This window comes from Prinia subflava, chromosome 3, assembly GCF_021018805.1.
Source record: "Prinia subflava isolate CZ2003 ecotype Zambia chromosome 3, Cam_Psub_1.2, whole genome shotgun sequence".
Taxonomy (NCBI): Eukaryota; Metazoa; Chordata; class Aves; order Passeriformes; family Cisticolidae; genus Prinia; species Prinia subflava.
This window is the reverse complement of record NC_086249.1, coordinates 45,840,486-45,866,006: the sequence shown is the minus strand read 5'-3', so window position 1 is coordinate 45,866,006 and position 25,521 is coordinate 45,840,486. Positions and strand designations below refer to the sequence as shown.

The 25,521-nt window shown below is 43.7% G+C and overlaps 1 protein-coding gene across 1 annotated transcript in view; it reads right to left on the bottom strand.

Annotated features, from left to right (window-relative positions):
* Positions 1-4,252: 4,252 nt before the first annotated feature.
* The window catches only part of SIAH3 (siah E3 ubiquitin protein ligase family member 3), a 39,336-nt gene continuing 18,067 nt past the window's right edge, over positions 4,253-25,521 (bottom strand). Inside the window, 6 exon segments of the mRNA XM_063393529.1 lie at positions 4,253-4,800; positions 9,986-9,995; positions 17,312-17,340; positions 19,085-19,105; positions 20,890-20,910; positions 22,901-22,936. Coding sequence (XP_063249599.1) covers positions 4,253-4,800; positions 9,986-9,995; positions 17,312-17,340; positions 19,085-19,105; positions 20,890-20,910; positions 22,901-22,936 — 665 coding nt within the window.

Below are 25,521 nucleotides of genomic sequence, written 5' to 3'. Positions count from 1 at the left end.
CTAGAGCCTGCAGGTGCTGCCCTGTGCTACCCTGCTGTGAAACCCTCTCTGTTTCTGCAGGCTCATCTCTGCAGAAGATGAATCATATTTGTGTGTGAAGAGTTCTGGCAATGACACATGGCAATCTTTGTTTTCCACCCTTCACTCTGATGGTGTGAGAAGACTGAGTTTATTGAAAAAAAATTTAAAACTTATGCTTGTGTCTGAACAGTTCAGAATCTGCAACTCTTCCATGTGAGAAGGTGTTTCTGATTCAATTGCAGGAGAAACACATCTGAGTCTGTTCTGACAGACTCTTCGCCAATCAATGTGTCTTTTAGGTGTGTGTTGGGCTAGAAAAACAGATAAATCACATATACTACAGTGCTGTCAATTGGATTTAGTTCCTCTGATGCACAAAAGAGAGACCCATGCAGCAGCATCCAGCAATTTACTGTAAGGGACTCATTTTGCTATAACCCTAACTTGTCCAGAATTTACCACCTCTTGTTCCTTCAGTAGTTTACTGGCATGTATTCATAAGGATGGTATGAAACAGAGGGTGTGATATCAAGTCCAGTGAGAAGAGGACTACTGCCCTACTTCTCAACAAGCCCTACAGCCAGCACTGGCACAGCAAGGTCCTTTGTCATTTTCAAGATGATGAGACTCAGAATGCTTCAGCTGATTTATGAGGAGTCATGGATATATGATGTGAGCTTAATTCATAACGGACTGAGCTGAAAGCACTAATGCTGTTATACTGCAGATCTGACATTTACATTCACACGGTGTCTGGTGAATAGTGCAGAAGAACCAAAGCAGGTTTTCTAGTGGGTCTGGTAGCAATCCATCTGTCTCAGCCTGATGAAATTATTGTTGCAATTTACTAAACTAAGCACAAGAAAATCCATCTGTGAACAGAGAGATATAAAAATCCTAAAAATAAAACCACAAATCTAAAGCCAATATTTTGTCTATGTGAAAAACCAAAAAACAACTGAAATCCCACCAAAACAAAGAGGGAACATCACTCTCAGGTAAGCAGGAAAACAGAGTTTTGCAACAGCTACATAGCAATTTTGAAAGATCTCATTTTCTCCTGCACCACATAAAGGGTACTTCCTTCCTTCAAAGAGATGTAAGGCTGTGTTCTTCACAGGAAGGAATTCAGATTTAATACATTATAAAGATGCAAAATATTGGAGTACAAAACTCGTTTTAGAAGCTCTGATTTCAGATCAAATTTAGGAAGCCAAGCTTCAGCTGCCTTTCTAAGCAGAGTTCTAAATGATGTTATACCATGAGCACTGAAAGAGTGCTTGCAAACTGAATTTCATCATTGGTCCTACTTGCTAGTATTTTAGGATTTATGTCCTACCATGCAGAATATTTGCTTCACCTTTGCTTTATGGCAGTATAAGTTTGCTTATAGGCTTTGAATTATGATGGAATTAGAATGTCTTCTATGGTAGAAAGTCCTTAAATATACCTTAAAACATTTGCACTTCATGTTGAGATGCTTATGAAAGCTGGATTTAGGCAACTGTATCTCATTTCTCCCGAAATATGTCTTCCTTTTCTTTACTGGGAGCCTTACTGGACAGATTTTCATCAGTACTCCAATGCCTCTGATTTTCTGAAATCCCTGCCAGAGCTGGGTCTTTGCAGATGTGAAGAAAGCTGATAAAGGAAGTAACTTGGTTGGCTTCAGAAAGCAGTGAGAGCAATTTAAACAATGGCATCCAACAGGTACAAATGTGAGAAGGCAAGACGTGCCATGGGCTCTGCAAGTCAAAGCATGAAACCACAGCTGAGGGCTTGAGAATGGGCTGAGAAAGGCAGCTATCAGATGAGGGGAGAAGACTGAAAACAAAGTGGAAAAGCTGAACTGTTGGTGGGGTCACAAGAAAGCTCTGGGAGAAGAGCACATGGGGTATGTGGAAGTTTATGTTGGGAAGGTCACATTTCCACTATACCTCCTTCAAAATTAGGGTGCTGGCAAGACATGGAGATACCCATTCCAGAGAGTGGATACTGTCACACTCATCCTGCCAGAAATACACTGGTCCTTTGGCAAGGACCATGCCTCAAAATAGCTACATTTCAGTGGATAGTTCAATAAAAAATGTTGCCAACTAACAAAGAGATTGAAAAAAAATTAATAAAGGAATATACCTCTCCCTAGAACTTGTGGTCAGACATCAAAAGCATCATTACATTTGGTCTCTACCCCAGTGTACAAAGAGCTCAGGAAGTTTAAACTAGAGGAACTGGTTTTATTGAGGTTTTATTGCTTTTACTTTGTTTTAATTCAGCAGCAGAATAATTGTTAGAGGAGCTGGAGAAGCCAGTTTCAGTCCACAAAAGCACCAATGATTTATTTATTGCTATCATTTGAGGAAAGGGCAGCATTTGCTGGTCCTGAATATTTAACATGGCAGGGAAAAAGCCAGCCACTCTGAAGCCTGTCTGTTCCAGTGAGGCACTGCAAATCAGTATGCCACCCTTGGCCCCCTAAATTCAGAGCTGGGAGAGCTGGGAAGCTATGCTTCAGTGCCTGCTTACAGGGCCTGAGACTTCCTCAGATCTCAGCCTGTGTGGTCATGAGCAACCTGTTGAAGAGACCCTCACCCTTCTCTGACCTGCTATGAAAGCCCAGGTAAGGAGACATCTGTGCTTCAGAAGACATTTACCTGCATGGCATTCATCTCAGGAAAACTGCAATTCATTTTACTTCATGCATCATTTATAATAATCCTCAGGAGAGCGACGGGTGGGAAAGATCAGCATCAGTGTTTTTGCCTACCCAAAGCTACAGTGAGATGCATTTTGAAACACTGAAGAACTGTTCCTAGCTTGTTTCCAGCCCTTCCTTGGTTTTCCAAGGGGATCCAGCTGTGAGCCTCTGTCTCTGTAGCTACTAGCTGACCCAGCCCACCAGATGTGTATTGAAAAAGCATTCGGGAGCAGCCAGACCACAGCCACACACAGGCAGAAGGGAAAACAGGAAAAGACAGTTTCCCATGCTTCTCGTGTGTCACACTATCTGTTGAGCCCCCTCCTTCAACACGTCACCTACTGCAGTGGGATTTCACTGCTGCTGTTGGCTGTGGGGGAACAGGCCTGACTGCAGAAGGGAATGAGTGACAGGACATGGCCAGCACCTGCCTCCAACTGTCCCCCAAGGAACCATTCAAGGAAGAAGCTCTTAGAGAAGCCTGTGCCTTTTTGTGGCTGTCACCGTTTGTGAAACACCCTCAGGAGAAGGAAGTGACATTCACCCCTCACCACTGCCCCACAAAATGTATGCAAGGGAAAAAACATTGAGGTTTTGTTTTCAAAGGAGCACATGTCAAATCTCAAAGCCAATTTGAAAACGGGTGTCTTATCACTATTGCTGTAAATCAATATCTAGCAGCACAAACTGAGGGTCTAACTGTCACAGAATTCAGTAGCAACATCAGTATCCAGCTTAGGACCCTTCTTACACTTTGTTTTTTGAAAATCTCTTTTTGAATGCTTAAGGAGAGCTAAAAAGATGAATGTCCCAATGGCTAGGTATGGTTGTATCCATCCTATGGCCAGGCCATCTAGCAAACTGTCCATGCTGTTTTTGATACAAGAGTGAGATTTAACCATGCTCACTGTGACCACCCACTGGCTGTCATTCCCAGTTTAATGCAGGATGAGGCTTCCCAGCCCTCTGCTCAGCAGAGGGAGTGACATTTTCTTCTAAGCTTTCACTGTTTGGATGAGAAAGTTGTTTCCTCAGAAGCTGAAGGGAGCTCTGAAACTGCCAGCCCCCACAGAGCTTGTCTGTGCCCAAAGCACAGGAGCTGAATCACTATTGCTAATATGGAAACCTGGTACTCTTGTCCCGTGGTGGAATACTTGACCTTTCATCAGGCACGGGGGCCTCTGGTCCATTAGGCAGGTATTTGCAGAGCATGGTCAGACCAAAGGTTCCTGCGAGTCACCCTGGGTGTTCTTTTCATTACCAAGTGCTCTTTCCAGTGCTGCTGGAGGGTGGCAATAAACTGATTAGCCTCTTTAAAATTTCTCATAAAATTGTATTAGCAAAACAGTAAATACATGACACAGGGACCGTAACCACGGGATGTTTACATAATGCCCACTGTGGACAAGTACTAAATACCATAAAAGACCTGAGACCCACCCCCCCAAACAAAAAAGTCCACGAGTTCTGGCTCTCAGAAGGCAGCTAGAGCACCATTATTGTTACAGTTGTTCCTCCTCCTGCTCCTCCCCCTCACATTTCAGCTTCAGAGCTGTGAACTTTGCTGGTGGTTATCGCAATTCCTATCGCTAGGCTTCCGTTGTCAGAAAAGAGTTGAGCCAGGGAAGTGTTCAGCACGAGGCAGTCCCCGTCCGAAATGACAGAGTCAACACACTCCAGTATCGACCTGGGCGTCGCCTCCCACTTGAGGCGCCTCTGGTTCCTGTTGAGCTCCAGCCGGTAGGTGAAGTTGTTGGCTTGGGTGGGCGTGCCAATCAGCATCATCGTGGCGAAGAACTGGGGGTGGCCCTCATACTTCTCCTGCTTCCTGAGGACCAGCAAAAACTGGTGGCCAAGGCAAGAGTGCATGATGATCCAGTCCGTGGGTGCGGGCAGGTGCATGTCCGTGGCCAGGAAGACAATCTCCGCGCCCTGAAGGTTGTTGATGCGGTGGGTCTGCCTCAGGTGGGACACCACCACCTCCAGGTGCCCTTCCCACGGGCAGGAGAAGAGCGGGCACGTGCAGGGGACCAGCTGGGGGTCGTGCACCACTTCGTGGTGGTGGCAGGGAGGAAGGATGTCTTGCTCTGTGGACGCCTGTGCAGCTGCACAGCGGGTCGGTGCATACTATGGGAAGAGAGAAATTAAATGTGAGAGCAAGTGGGCCAGAAACCAGTGCAGATATGCACGGTGCAGACCCCACAGACACCAGTCACCCATACTCCTCCCAATGCAGCACCAGCAGGGGTGCAGAGAACTCAGCACACCAGAATACACACAGAACTCGGGGATCAGAGGCAGTCCTCTCCTGGATCTGCACAGCACGAAGAGATGGCAGTTGCCTTGTTCTCCAGGAGAACAGACAAACTGTTCGAGTCATGATAAGTCACTTCAAATGAAAATGATGTATGTGTTTAAACAGCAATTTCATTAGTTCAGGGTAAAAAATCTGATTAAAAGGAAAAAACAACCCAACAAAGCAAGGACAGCATGGGGCATTTTATATAGTTAAGACTCTTGCTGCTCAGAACAAGGGAATGAAATATGTATGGCATTATTACTCTTTAATGAAACATACAGGCAAATACAGGCATTTTTCCTGAAACAATAGACTTTATTACATCCATAATTTGTGAAATAAATGTCAGTTTTTACTGTATATGATACCGTCATTACTTTTTTGGTCAATGTGTTTGTGCCTAATTGATGCCCTTACCATCATAAATCTTAAATTGCTCTCAAAGGTGATTGGATGGCAGATTTAGGGCATTTCCATACTAAAGTAAATTTGGATTAAGGTAGGACAGCTCGCTAAAAAGGCAGCAGCTCTTGCAGAACACTTCCATGTGAGGACTGAAAAGAAAACTGCTCTGTCTCTCTCAAGTGGATGTTTTTGAAGAGAAACAAGACTTACTCACCCAAAAGTGTATTCACATGTAATGTTATTCAGGAAGAGTAATGTCTCTCCACAGTAACTGTGTGCATAGACAAACCCTAAGGCACAGGCATGCTGGTCATGATTCATCTTACCCGATTTTGAGCGTTTGCTTCACCCACCCAAGATGGAAACCTGGTTACCTGAGAGTGCCTGCAGCCTGTATAGTGAGGCAGCCCTTAGAGTGCAGGATTCAGATCTTAGTTGGAGTAGTTCAGCTTCTCAAGGTGACACCAGCTGATGCCAGAGACTGAGGTCCAGGCTTCCTAGTTGTGCCTCAATTTTAGCTGTTTAAACATTTTTCTCTCTGAATTCCTTTCATAAAGGTACATCTCTTACATCCATTAATGTTCCTGATAGCAGTATGTACATATATTGGGACATTTTGCTTTAACCTGTGTCCTAGGAAGATTAATGTAACTCCCTAAATAACATCCCACATATCCTTATTTTAATATATGAACCCAAAATGACATGAACTACATTATAGTTCCAACATTTAACAGTTGTTCTCCTCCATGCCACATTCAACTCAGTAAATCTGGGATTTTTGAGCAGAGGTTTGTTTTATCCAGGGGCCAGCATAATCCTTTATAATGGGTGGTAGATTTGCTGCAAAGGGTGCGTTGTCTTGTTACAGATACCATGAAAGCTTTCATTACAGCCTTCCTGTAAGCAATTTTTCCTGCCAAAACTCACACGTTCCTTGACAGGATGTTTTGGAAGGCAATCTCTTGGGTAAACTGTCCTAACTCTCAGATGGCCAGGGCTTCCTTGCCCACCAGGATGACAATTCCATCTATTCTCATTGTGTCAGTGGCTGCCAAAGGTTCTGATGGATAGAGCAGGGTTGTGATTGCTGTTGCTGTGAAATTCATGGCTCTTCTGTTGCTGTGAAATTCAAGGCACTGAAAGTCAAAGGGAGCTGTTTCTTTTTCCTCTGGCATTTGATATGAAGAATAATTGACAAGTTAAGCCTTACTATTGAAACTGGCAGCTTTTTCTTTCGGCAATTATTACTTCAGTAGTACTGTTCTACTTTTCCCTTCCGCATATTTTATTTGTTTTGCTGTATAAAATTCAAGAATATAAACTTTCTGAGAAGATAATGAATTGAGGACAGATAAATGACTATCATTGTCTGGGAAATAAAACAGGTCATTATAAACTAATCAAGGTTTGTGGCTTTAGCTGCCTGCTTATCGCAGTGGGATTACTGGTTCACACTTAATTCTACATTAATTTTTGCATCCCATTAGGATGAAAGTTATGGTTAATTTAAACTCTTTTTGGTGAAGGAGGCTACTGCAATGGCAGATCGTAAAAGCCTTTAAAAAAAAAATTGCTGAAATGCTAATTGCCTCATAAAATGATTTCTAATCTCCCAATCTAATACAGTGGGTGTGAGCAATTACTTTCTCTCACCAAACTGTTAATGTAACGTTAGTGATTATACTAATTAAAACTAATGAACTTGTACTCACATGCTGATAAACCTCTCAACCACTCGACAAGTTCCAGCCTTCTATCAGTTTTATTTAACTTGCCTTTTGGAAGATGAATCTTAAATTAACCTCTTGACTAACATTCAAAATTAGGTTTTGAAATTTGAAGCTTTATAGACTGTGTATAATTCTTCTCCAAAGATTACCAGAGTCAGAGAAACCATTTCCACTGAGGATGAAATTGAATTTAAAAATGCATTCTCCTAATTTGATGAACAGGGAGAACAATGGTAGCTCGTACATCTAAGCAGCATCCAAGGTAAGAAAATACAAATATCTTCAAAAATCATTTTATGACAAACACAGTTCTATGGCTTGGGAACTGAAAAAAATAAATTACATAAATAAATAAATAAATAAATAAACAACTTACACAATATACCTTTCTTCTTTCCTAAACTTGTGAATTTTTGTGTGTACATACATAATTATGAATTTCCTGTCACAACTCACATTTCTGAAATATTTCCATCAATCACTTCAACAAAGGATTTCTGGTCTAACTTTGTTCATTTCAGGGTTATTGAAAATTCTGGAAACTCAGCACAAGCCACAGATGATATGATCTATTTCTATTCTTTGACTTGGTAAGAACAATCTTCAAAATCTGGCTTCTGAATTGCTTGACATTCCTGTTTCAAAATTCCAAATTTGTAGTATTTTGAAAGAAATGTTTAATAGTTCCCTGTCACTTTTAAAAAAATATCTCAGAGAAAAATATTTTATATTTACTTTTGAGGCATGAGTGTAACTATTGGAGTGTGCTCTTGTTGGTCATTCATACAGCTGTGAATTGGAATGCTAAAACTGAAATGCAAAACGGGCAAAAAATGTTCATCTTGAGTGTATTTAATGCTTGAATAAATATTTATGAGCAGTTTTTCCATGTTTAATCTGCTCCAGTATTTACTTTCTACCATTTATTGCCCGATTACTTAATAAAATAAGGTTTATTATATTGTTGTGTCAGTCCAGTATTATTCTCAATTATCTTTTAGCCTTTGGGCCAATTTCAGTCAAATTGAACTGTGGGATGGAATTCTCAAATGCTTTAATTTTCAACCATTTCTGAGAGAAGAGGCATCAGGGTAGAGCAGCATGACCCTTTCATGTCTCCAGGGAGGAACAGCTGGCCACGTGGGCAGTATTACATTGACAGACAAGAGAGAACCTAAACAATGGCAGTTTGATCCCAAATGGATTATAGACACCAGAGAACTCACATGAGACAGTGTCTTTATGAACAGGAGAAAAGGCTTCAGCCAGAGTGCTCCTCATTAGATGCAACATAATCCCACCATGAGGCACCAAAACCCCAGGAAACCAGGCTCTGCTGCTCACAGAAAAATATCTTTTTAATGATGCAGCTTATTACAGAGCAGTTCTTTTTAAGAACAAGTAATTTGGTAAAGAGCAATTTATAAACATGTGGTGCTTTTCTTATGGAAAAATCCCAACCAAACCATGACTAGATTTGGACTGGGACACAGGTTTTCTGCTAAAAAATGCAGCAAATTGCTTTAGATGTGACACATTTGTTCTACCTTTGATGTTTGAGGGTAAGTCCCTAACCTGAAGACTGTCAGCTCCTTTTACAGCCCATGAAGAGTGCTGGAGTACAATTCACTTGCTCCAAGAGGTACTGATGTAGCATCCCCCTGGACACCCTCTCAACCTGCAGAGAGGACCAAACCCATCCTCAGCACAGACCCACAGAGGTTTTTACTGGTTTCTAGACAAGAAACAGAAGGACAAACCCTGTTTTAGTCAGGAAAGAGCTGCACCACTATGGGCTTCTCCTGCTGTGCTGGAGACAAGGCAACCCATGGGAGAGAGAAATGGATGGCTGAGGGTGTAAATCTGTGGCTCCCTACCACCGCTACAACTACAATGACTTGAGTGAAAGTTCAGGGGAAAGATGAAGAGTAGATCCAAGAGTTAAATACCTCCAAAGAGGTAAAGAATACACAAACACATCTCTGAATCTGCAGCTGCAAAGCTGAGACATCCACCCAGGAGAAGGGCTTTGCTACTGCTCCTCGTGCTCTGAGGGACCTTTGGTACTGGAATTAGTGAAGTCTTTCGCTCAGCTATGGTGAAAGTAGTGGAAACAGAGGCAGCAACCAACACTGCATCTCTGCTGGCTGAGCTCATGGCCCTGTGGGATGCAGGCAATGGATACACCACCATCCCTCAAGCCTTGCTTCTCTGCTGCACTCTGGCACAGCTTCAGCAGGGAGACCAAGTGCAGCTTCAGAAGCTAAATGCCCTGCCATTGAAGTTCTGACTTAAAAATGGTGAATTTGCTCAATATAAACCCCACAGGGTGAGGGAGAGTTAAAAGCAATGCTCCTATCCCATGGCTGAGGGCCTGGACACTGATGACCTGGAGTATAAGGAGGGTAACACCACCACACTGTAGAAGATTAAACACTGCTCAGGTCTTCAGAGTAAAGATTAAGCATCACCTTTCAGCACTTTCCAATGTTCCTCAGTGTTATACTGGAAACCTGGATGCCTCATTCATACTTTTACTTACTGTAATACACATAATGTGCAAAAATCAGCCTTTCTCATCCCTGTGAGCAGTGCCAATGCGTGCCTTGAATATCCCAAGGAGGGAGGACAGGGACTGGTTCACTGCCCAGTAAGTAGGTGTTTCTGACAGGAAAGCAGGAGCTGCAAATAATAATCCCTTTCCAGACACTTCACACCCATGCAACTGCATTTTCTCCAGTGGTCACACACTTTGCAAACACTCATCAATTCACCCATTGCTGGGCTCTTTGCTTGGGGCAATCAGTGGAGTGGTCTGAAGGTCACCACGGTGGGGCTTCTGAGCAGGGTCACACAGAAAACTGCAAAGATGAAAACAAAGCCACCAGACACACCAGTCAGCCCAAAACAGAAGACAGTGCTCCCTCTCTACCCCAGTCCAACCCTAGCACACCCCGAGACATTGTAATCTAACCCCCCTTCCAAGAGGAAACTACTCCTTCCATGTACCCAAACTACTTCCTCTTCATCCACAGCTTTCTTGGCTGGCTTACGGGAGAGTTGGTAGGAGCTGTGCATGTTCATGGCAGCTGCAACCTTTAGTGGGAGCCAGGGATTGAGAGGGGCTGTGCTCACACCCCTTGTTACAATTCCACCTACCTGCCTGCGACAAGGAGCAACAGGAGATGCAGTCACCCTGTAGGTAGGCAAGCAGCTGGAAATGAGACATGAAAACTCAGTGGATTTTTGACAGTGACCTAAAGATTTCTGCAGACAAGGGGGAGCCTGGCCTGTAGCTATGAGATTGTTTTGAGTGAGCAGCTTCCAGGGTTTTCAGCAACTTCCAGCAACCATGGCAACTTTTAGGGTTTCTGCAGAAATAAATAGGCATCTTCTTTGCCAGTGAAATGTGCCATTTATTCAGTTTTCTTACTGTCTTCTTCCTATTTCTTGGCTTCTCAGGGGCTGACTGCTTCTTCTCATCTGTGTGGAAACTGCCTCCAATAATTTTTTAATCCTCAGCTTCTCTCTGCCTCACAAAAGCTTTGCCACCCCCTAACATCCACCTCCACATTACTTACACCCACCTCACAGGGACAGAAGCTCAAAAGAACTATAAAGGTGACATGAAGAAAGTAGTGAGTCTTTTAATCCTGGTCTTCATTTAATTTATTTTCTGCTCTTTTTAATATGCTAATGAGATTTTTTAGAGTCTTTCAGATGAAAGAAAAGAGAAGAAAAAAACCCCAACCCCCTCAACCTATTTTGTCAAAAGCTGTACTTTCATATCTGAAATTAAGAAATCCAAGCCAGGGCTCATGATGGGGATTTATTTAAAATTTTAATTACACAAAATCCTGTTCATTATGAATGCATCGGTTGAATTTCTTAAGTACTGAATATTAGTTGCAACTTTGGCAGTGGAAGGATTTGTTTTCCCTACTATCAAATGGCCGTGAGAGGACAACTTCAAGCTCATTTTACTAATCTCACTTTGCAACATAATCAGGCATAACTTGGTGACACAGCACAGGGATGTGTTAATGGCTGTCCTCATGCTAATTACACACCTCTAACTATGCAGAGAAAATGCAGCTTTAATCCATGCTGCACCACACACTTCTCTCTATCGGATGACACCAAATTTTAGATGAATCCACATATATATTGAGGTATTTTGGAAAAAAACCATTGTTTTTTTGGTAGATCTAGCAAGTCTATGATTCATTATTTTAAATGTATGCCAGGTGAAAAGAGAAATGTTATTATCAAATTAAATCCCCTTGCTTTCTTTTCAAAAAATAAAATATTTCATTTTTTTTCAGCATTAACTCCCATGCAGTTTGGAAGTACAAGCAAAAAACTTCAAGAAACTCAACCTTCTTTAATATATTGAAAACAATGTAATTATAATGAAATATAAACAGGATCCACACTAGAACATTTCAGTCTATAGATGCTTTCCAAGACAGACCCATGTGGACACTGGTAGGATGGAACAAGGTCATGCTCTCCAGCTCTCCTACTTCAAACCTATGTTTGATGAACCCTTCCAAACCCACATGGATATCAAAATTTCCCGTGTTTCAAACTGAAAGGAGATGCACTACCTTGCTGACCCTCAGCCAAAGCTGCAGCAGGGTAATGGACACTCAGGAAAATGATTCTGATTTAGCTGCTGTGTTTGATGGATCTAACCTGAGATCACTCTTTGTGCTATCTTTGGAAAATAAAATATACTGATTAGATACAAGCAAAACCGTGTGCACAGGCAATTTCTGTGGAGCATCTGGCAGTTATTTGCTAGTCAAAATAAAAAGCCAGTCTGGAGGGTGGGACATGCCCTTGGGAGCTGATTTTCAACTTGTATTCTCTCTTCTGCACTTTAGGACTGGGCCCAGTGCAGCGACAGCAAACCACAGCAGAGTGTATCTGATGCTGCATTGCAACTGCTGATGCACTGGGGTGTGCAGACATTTACCGTCTTCTCTTTGGAGTAGAAGACTTTATGCCTTGATTTAAGCAAGGGTGATGCCTCTAAATGCCATCCCCTTTGGCCACACAAGGCAAGTATCAGAAGCCAAGGCACACCCTATCAGCTCTTTCTCCACAAGGGCAGGGGGTAACCATTTTTTATCAGCAGCTTATTCATGAGACACTGCTGATCCTGGCTCAGGGTGAGGGAGTGAGCAGCCTGCATATGTACAATAGAGATAATCAAAAATGCAGAGTTATCTGAAGATTTGCTTCATCCTTAATCCACTTTGTATTTTGGATAAAGCCTGTTCACAAAATGCAAAACCATTATAGACTTTAATTAAAAGCAAAGTGATAAAGCACTTCCAAGCAGCATCTGCTCTGTCTGATAGGGAAGGCAGAGTTCACAAGAGCCCTATATCTGACCTGTTGATTTTGTGGTTTACAACCACACTGAAAAAGAAATTAATATGGAAAATAATTAAAAAAAAAAAAAGGAAGAAAGAAGAAATGATTGCCCACTGTGCTCATAAACATAGCAGTTCAGACTGCCTCTAAATAACTCATCATCTGATATTCATTTACAAGTTACTACAGTAACAGCGTGTCTCCAAGAGAAGCAGATTTGCTGGTGTCATCTGAGATAATTAGACCAAATCCATCCTGAGACAATTGAATTTCTCCCCTTCCATCAGACAATTTCCAGCTATCACAATTATATGACATGTAAATCCATTAATTGGTCTTCCAGAGATGCACCCCAGGAGTGCCAAAGGATGGCACAAACATTACTGGTCTGCTGGAAGGAGAGAAGGGCTGAGCTGGTGGTTGTTGAACAAGCCCACAGCCTCTCTTGGTGGGACCTGTGTCTCCAATCCCATCTCTGCACCCCTGCTGGCCAAGGATTTGCCCTGTGGTCTATGTCACATTGCTCTCTCAACACAGCAGTGTCCAGCTAAGCCTGTGCCACACTGTCACAGTGGAGTGCAGACAGCAGGCTGGGGGCAGGTAGGCGTAGTGAGGAGGGAACACAGGGCCCTCAGTGCTGCCAGCCCTGTCTCCCTGTCCTGTCCCATAGGCTCTGCCTGTGCCTACACCTCTGTAGCAGTCACTGAACAATGTATGAGCCATAAAACACTCCACATCTTCAGTTAAGGCTTTCTCCTGAGAGCTGTTTCTGAGGAAATGCAAGGGTGTCCTAAAGTACTGCCTGTCTCCCTCTTGCTGAGGCATTCCTGGTACCAGCAAGCAGTGGCATCCCAAACCCACCCACAGTGGTGTGGAGGGGGTCATGCTCAGGTTATAGATGAAGGGAAAACAAATTGTTTCCAGCTCAGAGTAACTCTCCATTCCCCTGCACATCTCTGCCCCTTCACTAGTGACTTTCAGCTTGCCCTAGATCTGGATACCTTGCAATGGAGGTGTGGTACTGAAAAAACGTCTCAGTGTTACAAGACAATCCAAAATTCATCCTTATTCCACTGTTAGATAAAAGCGTGTCTTGAGTTTGTGTAATCAGGCTTAAGAAAGGGGGAAAAATCCACAAAACAACCCAGAAAATCCATGTGAGCTATTAGCTTTGGGCATGAAAAACAAACAGCAAGTCTGAGTAAATTAATTTAGTTTGTGTAATGTATGCAAATGCTTCATTGACATATTCTTTGCAGTAAGGAAAGGGGGCATTTCTCTGGGAACATTAGTATTGTGTCTCAAATATTCTTTTAATTTTGTGCAAATCATAGCCTGTTCCTTCTTCATCCTCCCCCTCAAATTCTCAAAGAATAGTTCTTCTAGAAGTTTTCTTCACAAGGGGAGGATGCAGGTAGAAAGAAAGAACAGAAAGGGAGGCTCAGCTTAGCCTGAGAAGACAATGTTCCATTGCTATTAATAGACTGAAAATTTTAAAGGTTTTATTAAAAAGAAAAAAAACAGCAAAAAACTGAAAACCAAAATCCACAACAATCTTCTCAGTTAACATTCCTGCTTATAGAAAGCTACTGTCTATCCTACCCAGGAGAGGCTGAGTCAGTCACTCTCTATGCTGTGCCTCCTGCAGCTCTGCTGTTTCGGGGGACAATCCCCTGGATCCCCTGGCCTGCTGGCCCCTGCCTTCTGACCTCGTGTGCCAACAGCAAGAGGGAGTGTAAAACCACCGAGTCACAGAAGGTTTGGGGTAGAAGGGATCTTTGAAGATCATCTAGTCCCAGTGCCCTGCCATGGACAGTGACATGTATCACTATATCAGGTTTCTCAAAGTCCCATCCAAACTGGCCAATTCCAGGGATGGGGCACCCACAGCTTCTCTGGGCAACCTGTTCCCCTGGCTCACTATCCTCACAGTAAAGATTTTCTTCATTATGTCCAACCTAAACACGCCCTCCTTCAGTTTAAAATTGTTACTTGTTTAAAATTGTTACTACAGACCCTCGTAAAAAATGTCTCTCCATCTCTTTTTTCAGCCCCCTTTATAAACTGAAAAGCTGCAATCAGATCTCCTTGGACCATTTTCTTCTCCAATCCCATCTATTTCATCCTGTCTTCATAGGAGAATTTCTCCAGCCCTCTGATCACCTTCATGGCCCTTCTTTGGATCTGCTCTAATAGGTTCACATCCTTGTCCTGGGATCCCCTAAAGATGGATGCAGTATTCCAGATAGGGTCTCACAAGAGTGGAGTAGACAGGCAGAATCACCTCTTCTGACCTGCTGGTCACGTTTATGTTTATACACACCAGGATATGGTCGTCTTTCTGGGCTGCAAGTGCATATTGCAGCGTCACATCTCATTTTATGTGGACAGGTACCCCCCAAGTCCTTTTCCACAGGACTGCTCCAAACCCACCCATCACTCAGCCTGTATTGATACCCAGGATTGACCTGGCCCAGGCTCAGGGCCTCACACTTCAATTTCATGAGATTCACAAGGCCCTGCTCCTCAAGCCTGTCAAGGTCCCTTTGGATAACATCCTTTCCCTCAAGTGAATCAGCTGCAGCACTCAGCTTGATGTCATCTGCAAACTTGCTGAGGGTGCACTGGTCCCACTGCCTATGTCACTGATGAAGATATTAAATATTAAATTAAATATACAATATTAAATATTAGAGGTCCCAGTATGGGACCTTTGTGGGACGCACCAGTCATTACTGGTTTCCACTTGGATATTGAGCTGTAACATTGGCTGTTACTCTTTGGATGCTGCCATCCTGTCAATTCCTTATTCATCCAACAGTCCATCTGTCAAACCCATACCTCTCTCCAACTTGGAGGTAAGGATATTGGGGGGATTGTACAAAAACCCTTAGAGAAGCTGCAGTAGATGGCAGCCGTAGCTCTTCCCTTGTCTGCTGATGCAGTCAGTTCATTGAAGAAAGCTACTGAAACAGTCAGGCCTGATTTGTCTTTGGTGAAGCCATGTAGGCTTTCTCTAATCACATCCCTGTCTTCCACATGTTTTGACATATTCCAGGAGGATCTGCTCCATGAATTCACCAGCAGACATGGAGGTGAGGCTGACTGCTTGGGTATCACTAGGGAATGATGAGGTTGTTCATGGGGAAAACAGGCACAATCAGAGGTTAGAGACCCATTACCCAGCAGAGCTGCAGTCCCTAGAGTCTAGTTATTTTTAAAGTCAGAAATCCATTAGCATAGATTATGCAGCTCTGGCTGCAATACCACAGGCTCCTTCTATCAGCTCTGGTCTTTCTGGTTCTCCATTTCAAATTTCCTATTTCAGTGCAAGTGGAGCACCAGGAAAAGGGGGCAGAGGACCACATTTCTTATTCAAAGCTGTTCTCACTCTTTAGTGTCCCTCCTCACACCCTCACTTGTCTTGTGGCAAGGTTTTATGTGTTAACTTCAGCCAGGTCCTCCCCATGCTGGCAGTTTAGTACATGTTCTTATAAACTTGTCTGGCTGTACAATACTCTATAACGTGCACATCATAAAAGTGAGTAATTTTACAACTATTCTGATACACTTACGGGTTTTGAGGATTTGACAGTGGGGTAGATTTTTAAAATTTATTTTCAGCTTTCTACAGAGAGCTTTTTAGAGAGCTTTCTGTGTGACACATTATTGAACAAGATGACAGCACTCATTTCATCACATGGAATGTGTTTCAGCCTTTCTTTCCCAGGACAAAAGTACAAACTCCTCTCTTTCTTCCCAAAGTGCTGCACAGAGGAAGCGTGGTTTCTCAGGGATGGGATGGAATGTAGTGAACCTCTACTCCCCATCTCTCACACAGTGCTGCCTGCCTGTCCTCACTGCCCTCTGAGGGTGCCCTCAGGCCACTGAGATGCCTGCTGCAATCCCTTCTCCCTGCTGGGTGTGAGCCTGCAGTGAACAGCGTGGCTTTGCTACAGGAACTGCATCAGTCAGGGTGAGCAATGCATCCCCTGCTGGTTTCGGGTATGACTGGGAGAGCTCCGGGCAGCCCTCCGGGATCAGGCTTAACAAGTAGGAATGGCTGTGTGGTGTCCTGTGCAGTCTGTCTTGCCAAAAGCATGAATAATGTGTGAAAGTGACTGCTAGAGGGACACCCACACTCCCAAGAGGAACCAAACCGCTCAAGTATTTCTACAACTTCACCAGCAGCTGCTGGCTCGGTGAAGGCTGTTAGGCACCTTCATGCCCCTGTCAACAGAGCTTCCATCTGTTTTTAAACCACTTCATTTCCCTCCTTTGCACCCTATAACTATGCAGTGATGGCTTACCCTGTAATTTCCAAATCCACAGCGAGCCCATGCTAATTCAGAGTAACATCATTTAGATCCACAGGGTTTGCAAAGACTTCAAGGATAAAGATAATATTCAGCCAAAGAACCACTGTGACAAACAAATGGCTAACTTCTGGATGGGATTTGTCTCATCTAAATGTATATGTCTAACAGATCAACATGTTCAAATCTGACCTGCTCATCTGAAGCTCCCTTAATAACAGAGATAAGATGTACCTTCACAGAGAAATTCGTCATCCCTATCTTGAACATGTCCATCTTCATGAAAGATGATATTACCATGAGCACCTGCAGGAGATGTTCACTTCTCTTCCTAAGCTAGAAGTGGAGCTGGGGTCACTGGCCCAGAAGTGGGCACCAGGCTTGCAAAGTTTCACCATGTTCAGTTATCAGCAGCCACTCAGACTCCGAGCAGCAAGGGTGTCAGGACACAGGCACTGTGACTGTTTAATGGGTGATTATGAGCTGCCTATTTGCCTAATGCAGAAAATCCCTTGAGCTGACACATTTTCTTCCCAGCTAAGGGCTGGTCATCCTAATTTTCAGGCATCTAGATTTAACAGTGAAATAAAACTAATTTACAGCTCTTGCCATTAGGAGGACAAATTTTCATCTCTGTCCTTCGGGTGAGAGGCACTATAACAAATGAATGATTGCTGACCCATGATACCTATTAGAGATTGCAGCTGGGTCATCTCATTTGTTGTTTTAACACAAGAAATTAAGAGCCTAGCAGGGCTATGACAAAAATCGAATTGATAATGAGATGAACACTGCCTTTACCAGAGGCTCTTTCTAGAATTATATGCGGGAAAAGCTCAGAGACATCAGGACTTTGAGCTGTGGGCCCAAATTTTTGGAGCCTAGTGCGACTTTCCACTTGCACAGTCTTCCTCCCATTGCTACCTGGAAGTGCAATCCAGCTGCCACATGCTGGAGTTCATAGAGACAAAGGCTCTTTTCCCTCTGTCATTGCCTGCAGCTAAACTCCCCACAAAAGAGGTTTTGAATCAAAAGGAGGTAAGTGTATAGGACAGTTTGCTCCCAACAGCAGCCACCCTGACACATTCCTGTGCTCTTAGTCTGATGTTGATTGGAGACCAGTTGCTGCTGTCAAGTAACAAAGTTGGTCTCCTTCGAAAGCATTCTCAGTGTAGGGAAACCAACAGCTTCCAGGTTTTAGGGGAAATATTGAAGAATGTCGTGAATAACCTGACTCTGAGCTGTGTGAAGGCAAAATTCGACTCTAGAGATCTGCACAGTCTCGAACTCAAGACACACGTTTGGCTTCTTCTCTGCCCCTCCTGCCCCTAGACAGACTGTGTGGCCATCATGCCCTAGTGGCTCAGCACCACAGCACCCATCCTGGTCTGAGCCTGTGCTCCTCGTGTACCCTGGGTCCCTTATCCAGTGACATTGCTCTCCTCCCTGCAGCCTACCCTGACTCTCAGCCTTTCCCAACTGCATGACACACTGCCCTGGCCTTGTGTCATGTACTGAAGGAAAGAAAATTCTAATCTTTGCCTGCCACTCAATCAACTAATAGTTGGTCTTCAGTTGACTTCTTGTTCTTTTTCAGGACTTAGGACTTGTTGCAGTCCTAGGATTGAAAACTGTCCCATTGTCTGTCACACCTAGAGGTCTGTCCACACTCTGTCACCAAGTGAATCTGCAGACACAGAAAGTACCATCTCTGCTTTGCTTTCCACGTGAGCTTTCTCCCCATTTATTTCTGCTGCCTGTTTTATGTGAAGATCTGCTTTAGCTTTTGGGCTTGCTCCAACACTATTCGCTAAAATTATATCAAGTATTGATCAGTAACAGATATATTACAGGGCAATGCTAGTGAGGATACATTAGGTAAATGGAGGAGCAGGCCCATGCTGCTTTCTTGCTTTTACCAGAATGGCAATCAGCAGCAGCAGAGTTGTACAGGGTCTGCAACAGCTGTGGCTTGAACCAGCCAGAGATCATCCAAATTAATAGAGTGTGGAGAAGACTCAGTGCTGTGTTAAATGCTGTGGGCCTGGTAGTGCCCTTGGGTACAGAGTACATAGATGGCCTTGTGAAATGAGAATGGTTTAAGGAAAAATCCCTTGCAATTCAAGGCCCCTTAGCGTTCTCATGATCTGCCATAACGATCCATGTTTCATTTTCACTTATTACTGCTCAATATTTAATTTCCTTTGTGCTTAGAAAAGTGCCAAGCCCAGGTGACAGTGATTGCTGGCTACTATTTTTCAAGCCGTGTAACTCAGGCAGTGAAGTAGAAAGGACAGTACCAGAGAGAACAGCAAAGGGGAGGCATAGTCACAACTCCAGGTGGTAGACATTAAGGTGACACTGGTAGAAAATGAGAGTGAATGCTTCAGGATGAGAAACTGAGGATAAAAGAGCATTAAGAGGAATTATTTGCATTGAAGTAGGAAGCAAGATAATCTACAACTCTTTTGTGAAAGTCACATGTGAAAATGAATATTGGTGACAGCAGTATCAGCCCAAACTGACTTGCAAATGCCCTTTTGTTGGAGTTCCTCGCTACTGACCATACAGAGGTGACTGCAGTTAAAGGAATGCAGGTGGAAAATTTAGAAAAGACTGCATGAAATAGCATAAGGATTGAGCTGAACCATCTGTAGCCTTAGAGTGTCAGAGTTACAGCTAAACTTACTTCCAGTTTGGTCTGGCATTGCCCTGATTCTGGTTTCACTTGGCTATTTCTCTCCCCTGCCTGTAAGGGGAGTTGAGGGTGACGAAGCTGCTCTCAGATGCAGATATCAGGTTTTTAGTTCTTACACTAAGGTGAGATGAATCCACTTTGCTCCTGCCTCTGACCTCCCTGGTAACCTTCAAGCCCTTTGAGTCTTTCTCTTCCTGATCCATCTATCTGGCCCCACGCTGGCTCATCCCTAATTTATCAGCAAAGACTACCTTTATACAAGTGAATAAAACAAATCAGGGATCATTTCCTGGCCCTGAGATCAAGTGGAACATCTTTTGTCCTTGTGGTTTGATTTACCTCTCACACAGAGTGGCCTCTACATTGTGTCTGTTGGAAACAGCTCCTGGTCTCTCCAAGGCAAGTAAGGAGAATGTTTGGTGGTATGTGCCAAACCCGGGGAGAATCCTGCCCATTACACTGCATGGATAATTGCAAATTGGTGTTGTGGCCTTGACCTGCTGTGGTTTGGTAGATAGAGCCACATCTGAATTTCCCACACCCAGAGGTTGCTCAGCATGTGCAGGAGAAAGGTAAAAATCCACGTCAGGGGAAATCGTGTCCTGCTCCCCAAGCCCTTGAAGGTTAATGGCTGCACAGAGACTGACAGCCTTCAGGGACTTCTTTTGACATCTTTCCTAGGCACTTGGTCATTTGAAAGTGAAAATAATAAGCACTTTCCTGTGAAAGGCTTTTTCTTCTGGCCTCTTATGTCAAGATGCAGTTACATGTCAGGTACGTGTTTGTTTTCATAAGGCGCTATGTTAAAAGCCTCTCTTCCTTCAAGTGCACATTTTGTCAGCAGCTTTTGGACTGATTTCAACTCCTCAGCTGTACTGCAGCCCTTCTATGTCTAGAAGAGGGCATTCAGGTTTTACCTTCCCTGTCAGCTGCAGAGTCACACCGTTTTGCAAACTGCCCTTGAAATCAATGCTGTTGCTGTATTAGGAATACTTAGCACATAAATTGTAGGACATGAGGCAGTGTGTGTAACAAGGCATGATAACCATGCACCGAACCTGCTGTACAAGCTCATTTCAAGACCTAGCACAGACTCCTGGCTCTTCCACTGCTTAGTTCAGAGCTTTAAGGAAGGGCATGCTTGTGAGCATGCATTGCTAACCACGTCCAAACTCCAGTCAGTCAGAAATGGGGCTGAGATTGCTCACACATTGTATCTTTTAATGCTGATACGCCCACATTGCAGGCTTGATGTTAAAATGAGCTTTCCCACCTCATTTGTTCACCTTCACCTGAATCTGAGGATGTTACTGGGTGGGCAGTGGTTAAAGAACAAATAAAATGGGAATGGAAGGGTCATATCCCCATTCAGCAGGTGCCTCTGCAGGGCTTGATCGTGTGCACAGTGATAAACAATTACAAATGGACATCTTACCCTGGAATAGTGAGACAGTGAGGGAAAGAATGGGAGCTAACTGTGCAAGTTTACATATGCCCAGGCATTTGACCAGAGAAAGGATGTATCCAGAAGGTGTTTTTGTTTCCAAACCTACGAAGAAAGGCTACATCTATGCACATAACTATTAAAGGTTTATCTTCTGTTTCACAAACCCAAGCCTATAAAAAGACAAACTCATTTAGAAGGGTAGGACTTTCTATGCAAAAAACCTAAAGGCTCCTTAGACATGCCAAATTGATTTCTTCGTCTTCAGGCACGAATATCAATTAAGCAAAGGTTATGTCCTAGCTTAAAAGCAGAGTGAGATTTATGTGAGTGACCAGTTTCAGTTACAGGGAATTAATTTTAAGTGTATGCAGTAGTCATAGGAGTGCATTATTTCCTTTCATGTCATTTGTTTCCTGAAACTGACACTCTGGAGCAAGGGTATCTCAGGCAAACCTGGCTTCCTGTTATACATCCTCATCCCATGCACACAACTGCACACACCAGCTAAGGGGTCACATTCAGTTGAGCATGCTCAGCTGTGGGCAGGTGACACAGCTGAGGCACGTTCAGTGGAGGCACCTGGAGGTTTTGTAGACCGCTGGTAGCGGAGCTGCGGCTCCAGGGAGAGGAGCGGGTGCTGAGTGGCCAGAATGAGTCTCGTTTGCACTGCAGTGCTACATTTCTCACTTGGCTGCTTTAGTGTTGTGCCACCCTCATTATTTCTGCTGTTGTTTTCTCTCCAGCACTGAGCATAAAAGAGAACCTTGAGAAAGCACTGTACAGAAAGGGTGAACCACTGTAAACCCAAATTCTTATCTGAACAAAGCCAGGATAACTCCACTGCTGCCATTCCACAGAGCTGAGCTGCTAGGAGCAGGAAAACATGGGGACAGTAGAGGCTTTCACAGTTTTTGTGCTGACGTGAAGGAAGATAAATTTAGGACTGAGCCCCAGTTTCTGTGGCTTGTTTTTTTACAGGAGAGAGAAAAACCAGGCTGTGGTTCACTGTTTCCATAAGAGACATAGGTATTGAATGATATTTTTTCTATCCCAAGACGCTTGTGTTTTTGTCTGCATGATGACCTTGCTTCAACGGAAAGAGTGGAAGGTGATCCCTGCTTCAATCTGTTCTATCACTCCCGGGGCACTCCTGTGGGAGGTAGCAGGTGCAGCTCCCTCCCTTTTGGGAGAGACTTCTTACTTGTCAAGTTGCTCTGTAAGCAATGGATGAAACATGGACTGAAAGCTGCTGCTAGGGAGCTGTGTCTTTTCCTGTCCTCTAGACTGTCAGTCTGTGTTGGGTACCCACAGATTAAATACAGGACCTAGTCCATTGGGACTATCTGATTTTGCACCCAGGGATGTACAAGTGGGAGATGCAGAGCTGAGCAAGATGGTCCGAGGACATCATCCCTGGGCAAAGAGGCCCACTGGGTACATTTACACATTTTCAGTGGCAGCTTTGGTGTACAGGCACTCCTATTGTCTCCAAGTGATCAGATGAGTCTTTTGGAGTCAGAGACCAAATAGCATCGAATTGTATTTTAGGAGCTGGATCTTGCCCTCCGTCCCCAGCAGGTCATGTTCATGAACAGGCAAAGGAAATAGCACAATTTCCTACCACACTGGCTTAGCCAGCATCCCTCATGGGAACTTATCCATCTCCTATTTACTGGGGGACCACTGAAACCTGGGGTATCTCAGTCTATTGACTTCCTTATGACTGCTTTAACTTTTTGTCTGGTTCAGTGTGACACAAAATGCTTGGGAGCTCTGGCACCCAAACCTGTTGTGCCAACACTTCTGCAGCTTGCTCTTGGGTCACTGGGTTTCTTGTGGTCCTTTACAGCACTGAGGTGGAGCTGTGATAAATCAGATGTGATGGGTGCAGCCTCAATGACCAGGTTCGGGAGCCTCTTTTTCTATAAAGCGCACTTGTGGAGGTGTGGTAGCCCATTGCTCCCAGATAAATGCAGATAAATAAGGAAAGACTAAAGTGGGTTGCCCTCCCCTGCCTGAGGATGTGATGAAGGGCACAGCATTAATAAGTCTGCACAATAACATTTCTGAGCACGGAGCCAGCACTGGCACCCTCAATGTCTCCTTTCCCTACCTCCTCGGAGACAAATTGACCCTGCCTAAGTAAGAAAGGACTTTCCTAATCACATTAGGATCAGTTTAGATGGCAGAGAGGGTAACAAAATTAGAGCTTTTAAACCATTATCTCTTCTTAATGAACATCTGCGTTGATACAAGCCCATGGAGAGTTAAGGAAAGCTGAGCTATGTCTGATCTCATTACAGCTTTAAAAAACAAAATATGTGATGGAGAGCTGGTTCATGGTTGTAAGAAAACCATCAGTCTTTTTATAAGTGGCAAGGAAGGGCTCTGCTCAAGCCCAGAGTGGCTATATTCTGATTCTTGATTTAAAAAATAAAATGAGCTTTGATGCTGCAAGTCTTTTCCTAGGTCCCATATGCAAACTAATGTAATACCTAGTCAAATAATGTGTCTGTAATTTCATATTATATGTGTCATGCCATAGTGTTTTAATCCTGTTGTCTGCATCTTGTTTGATGCAATAATTGTTGTAATATTTTACATAATCAGAATTAATATGTTGTATGGAGATGCCAGGGAGCATGTCTGATCTGCTTGCTACAACAGCAATAACTGGAGTGATATTGTTATTGTACTCAGAGGGAAACATGAATTCCGCACAAAAGCTGGACTGGATGAGAGAATAGGACTGGATTTTGGCTAATGTCATATAGACCCCTGAATGGCAGGTCATACAGTGATCAGAAGTTTTACTGCCCAACATAATTTTCTTAAAAACAGTAGATGGGAGTTGTTCACATATTTCTTAGAATCACAGGATTGTTTAAGTTAGAGAAGACTTTTAAGATTGAGTCTGACCATTAACCCAGCACTGCCAAGACCACCACAAAATCATGTCCCTAAACACCACATCTACCTCTCTTTTAAACACCTCCAGAGACCCAACCACTTCCCTGGGCAGCCTGTTCCAATGCTTGACTACCTTTTTAGGCCAGAAATTCTTCCTGCTATCCAATGTAACCCTCCCCTGGCACAACTTGAAGCCATTTCTTCTTGTTCTGTCTCTTGTTACCTGGGAGAAGAGATTGACTCCCACCTGGCTCCACTCTCCTTTCAGGGAGCTGTAGAAAGTGGTAAGGTCCCCCCTGAGCCTCCCTTTCTCCAGGCTGAACACCCCCAGCTCCCTCAGACACTCCTCATAAGCCTTGTGCTCCAGACCCCTCCTCAGCTCCACTGAGGACACTCTCCAGCACTCAATGTCCTTACACTGAGGGGCCCAGAACTGAATACAGGATTCGAGGTGCAGCTTCACCAGTGCTGAGTACATGGGTATGATCATGGCTTAACATAAATTAGAAAGAAAATAGGACTTCCTGTTGACTTATCAAAGTTTAATTTACTGTTAAAAACCACTGTCCTTTTATGTACCTATGAAAATTGAACTCCTGATCATCCACACACCTGAGCAATCAGCTCACTGCCTGGTTCTCTTTGCACCACCCTAGCTACATCTCTCCAAAGGGAAACTGCTGTGGCAAGAGCTAACCCTAACCAACTGAAGAAGTCGTTTGTATTAACTTTAGGAAAGAGGTTACTTCCCATCCCTCTCTTATTTATACATAACCCACCAGTCTAAGATGTTGATACTGTACAAACATCACTTCTGCAACACATTTCTGTTGATGTGTGTAAGGGCATACATGCTGCAGGCACACACAGTCTCCTTTTTCCCTTCAATTTGGCAGAAACCTAAGTCTAATTTTGAAATGTTACACCTCACATATAATCCCCCAAAAGAGTTTGCACTGCAGATCCCTTCAGCAACCTGGTTCACAGCACATCCCTAAAGCCAGTAATACTGGTAACAGCCTGAGATGGGAGAGCAAAATCTTTTTAAGCCAGCCTCACCACCAAAGTCTTTTATGAAACTACTCTCTCCATCTACAGACATTTAATTGCTACCTAGCTTTTGGCCTCATTAAATTCCAGATAATTAATCCCCAAGTACTAGATATTCACTCTGCCCCAAGACATTTCGACAGGTTTTCTTAGCAGTGGCCCTGAAATGATTATTTCCTGCTCTCAGTGCTGAACATGCTGTCTCAAGCAGTTTGATGCATGTCCATTAACAGCACACCACTTGGCTGTACTAAGAGCAAGAAAAAGACAGGAGAAAAGTACAAGCCTTGCACTATCATCAACTTTTCTGTGAATTTGGGTGATGAGAAAAATGCAGATTTGTCCTCTTCCAGGACAATTACCCTGTTGCTCTCCAGGGAGTTCAGTTTGTAGAATGGCCAAAGAGCCAGGCTGAGCTTCAGAGCTGCTGCCATGCATCTCTCATGCCTTGGAATTGTTACCTGCCCATCCATTGGGGAGAGAACAAAACCCAGTCCTTACATTTGGCACTGAAACCATCTCCCACTCAGACTGTTCATTCTTCAGTTCTGATTCAAAG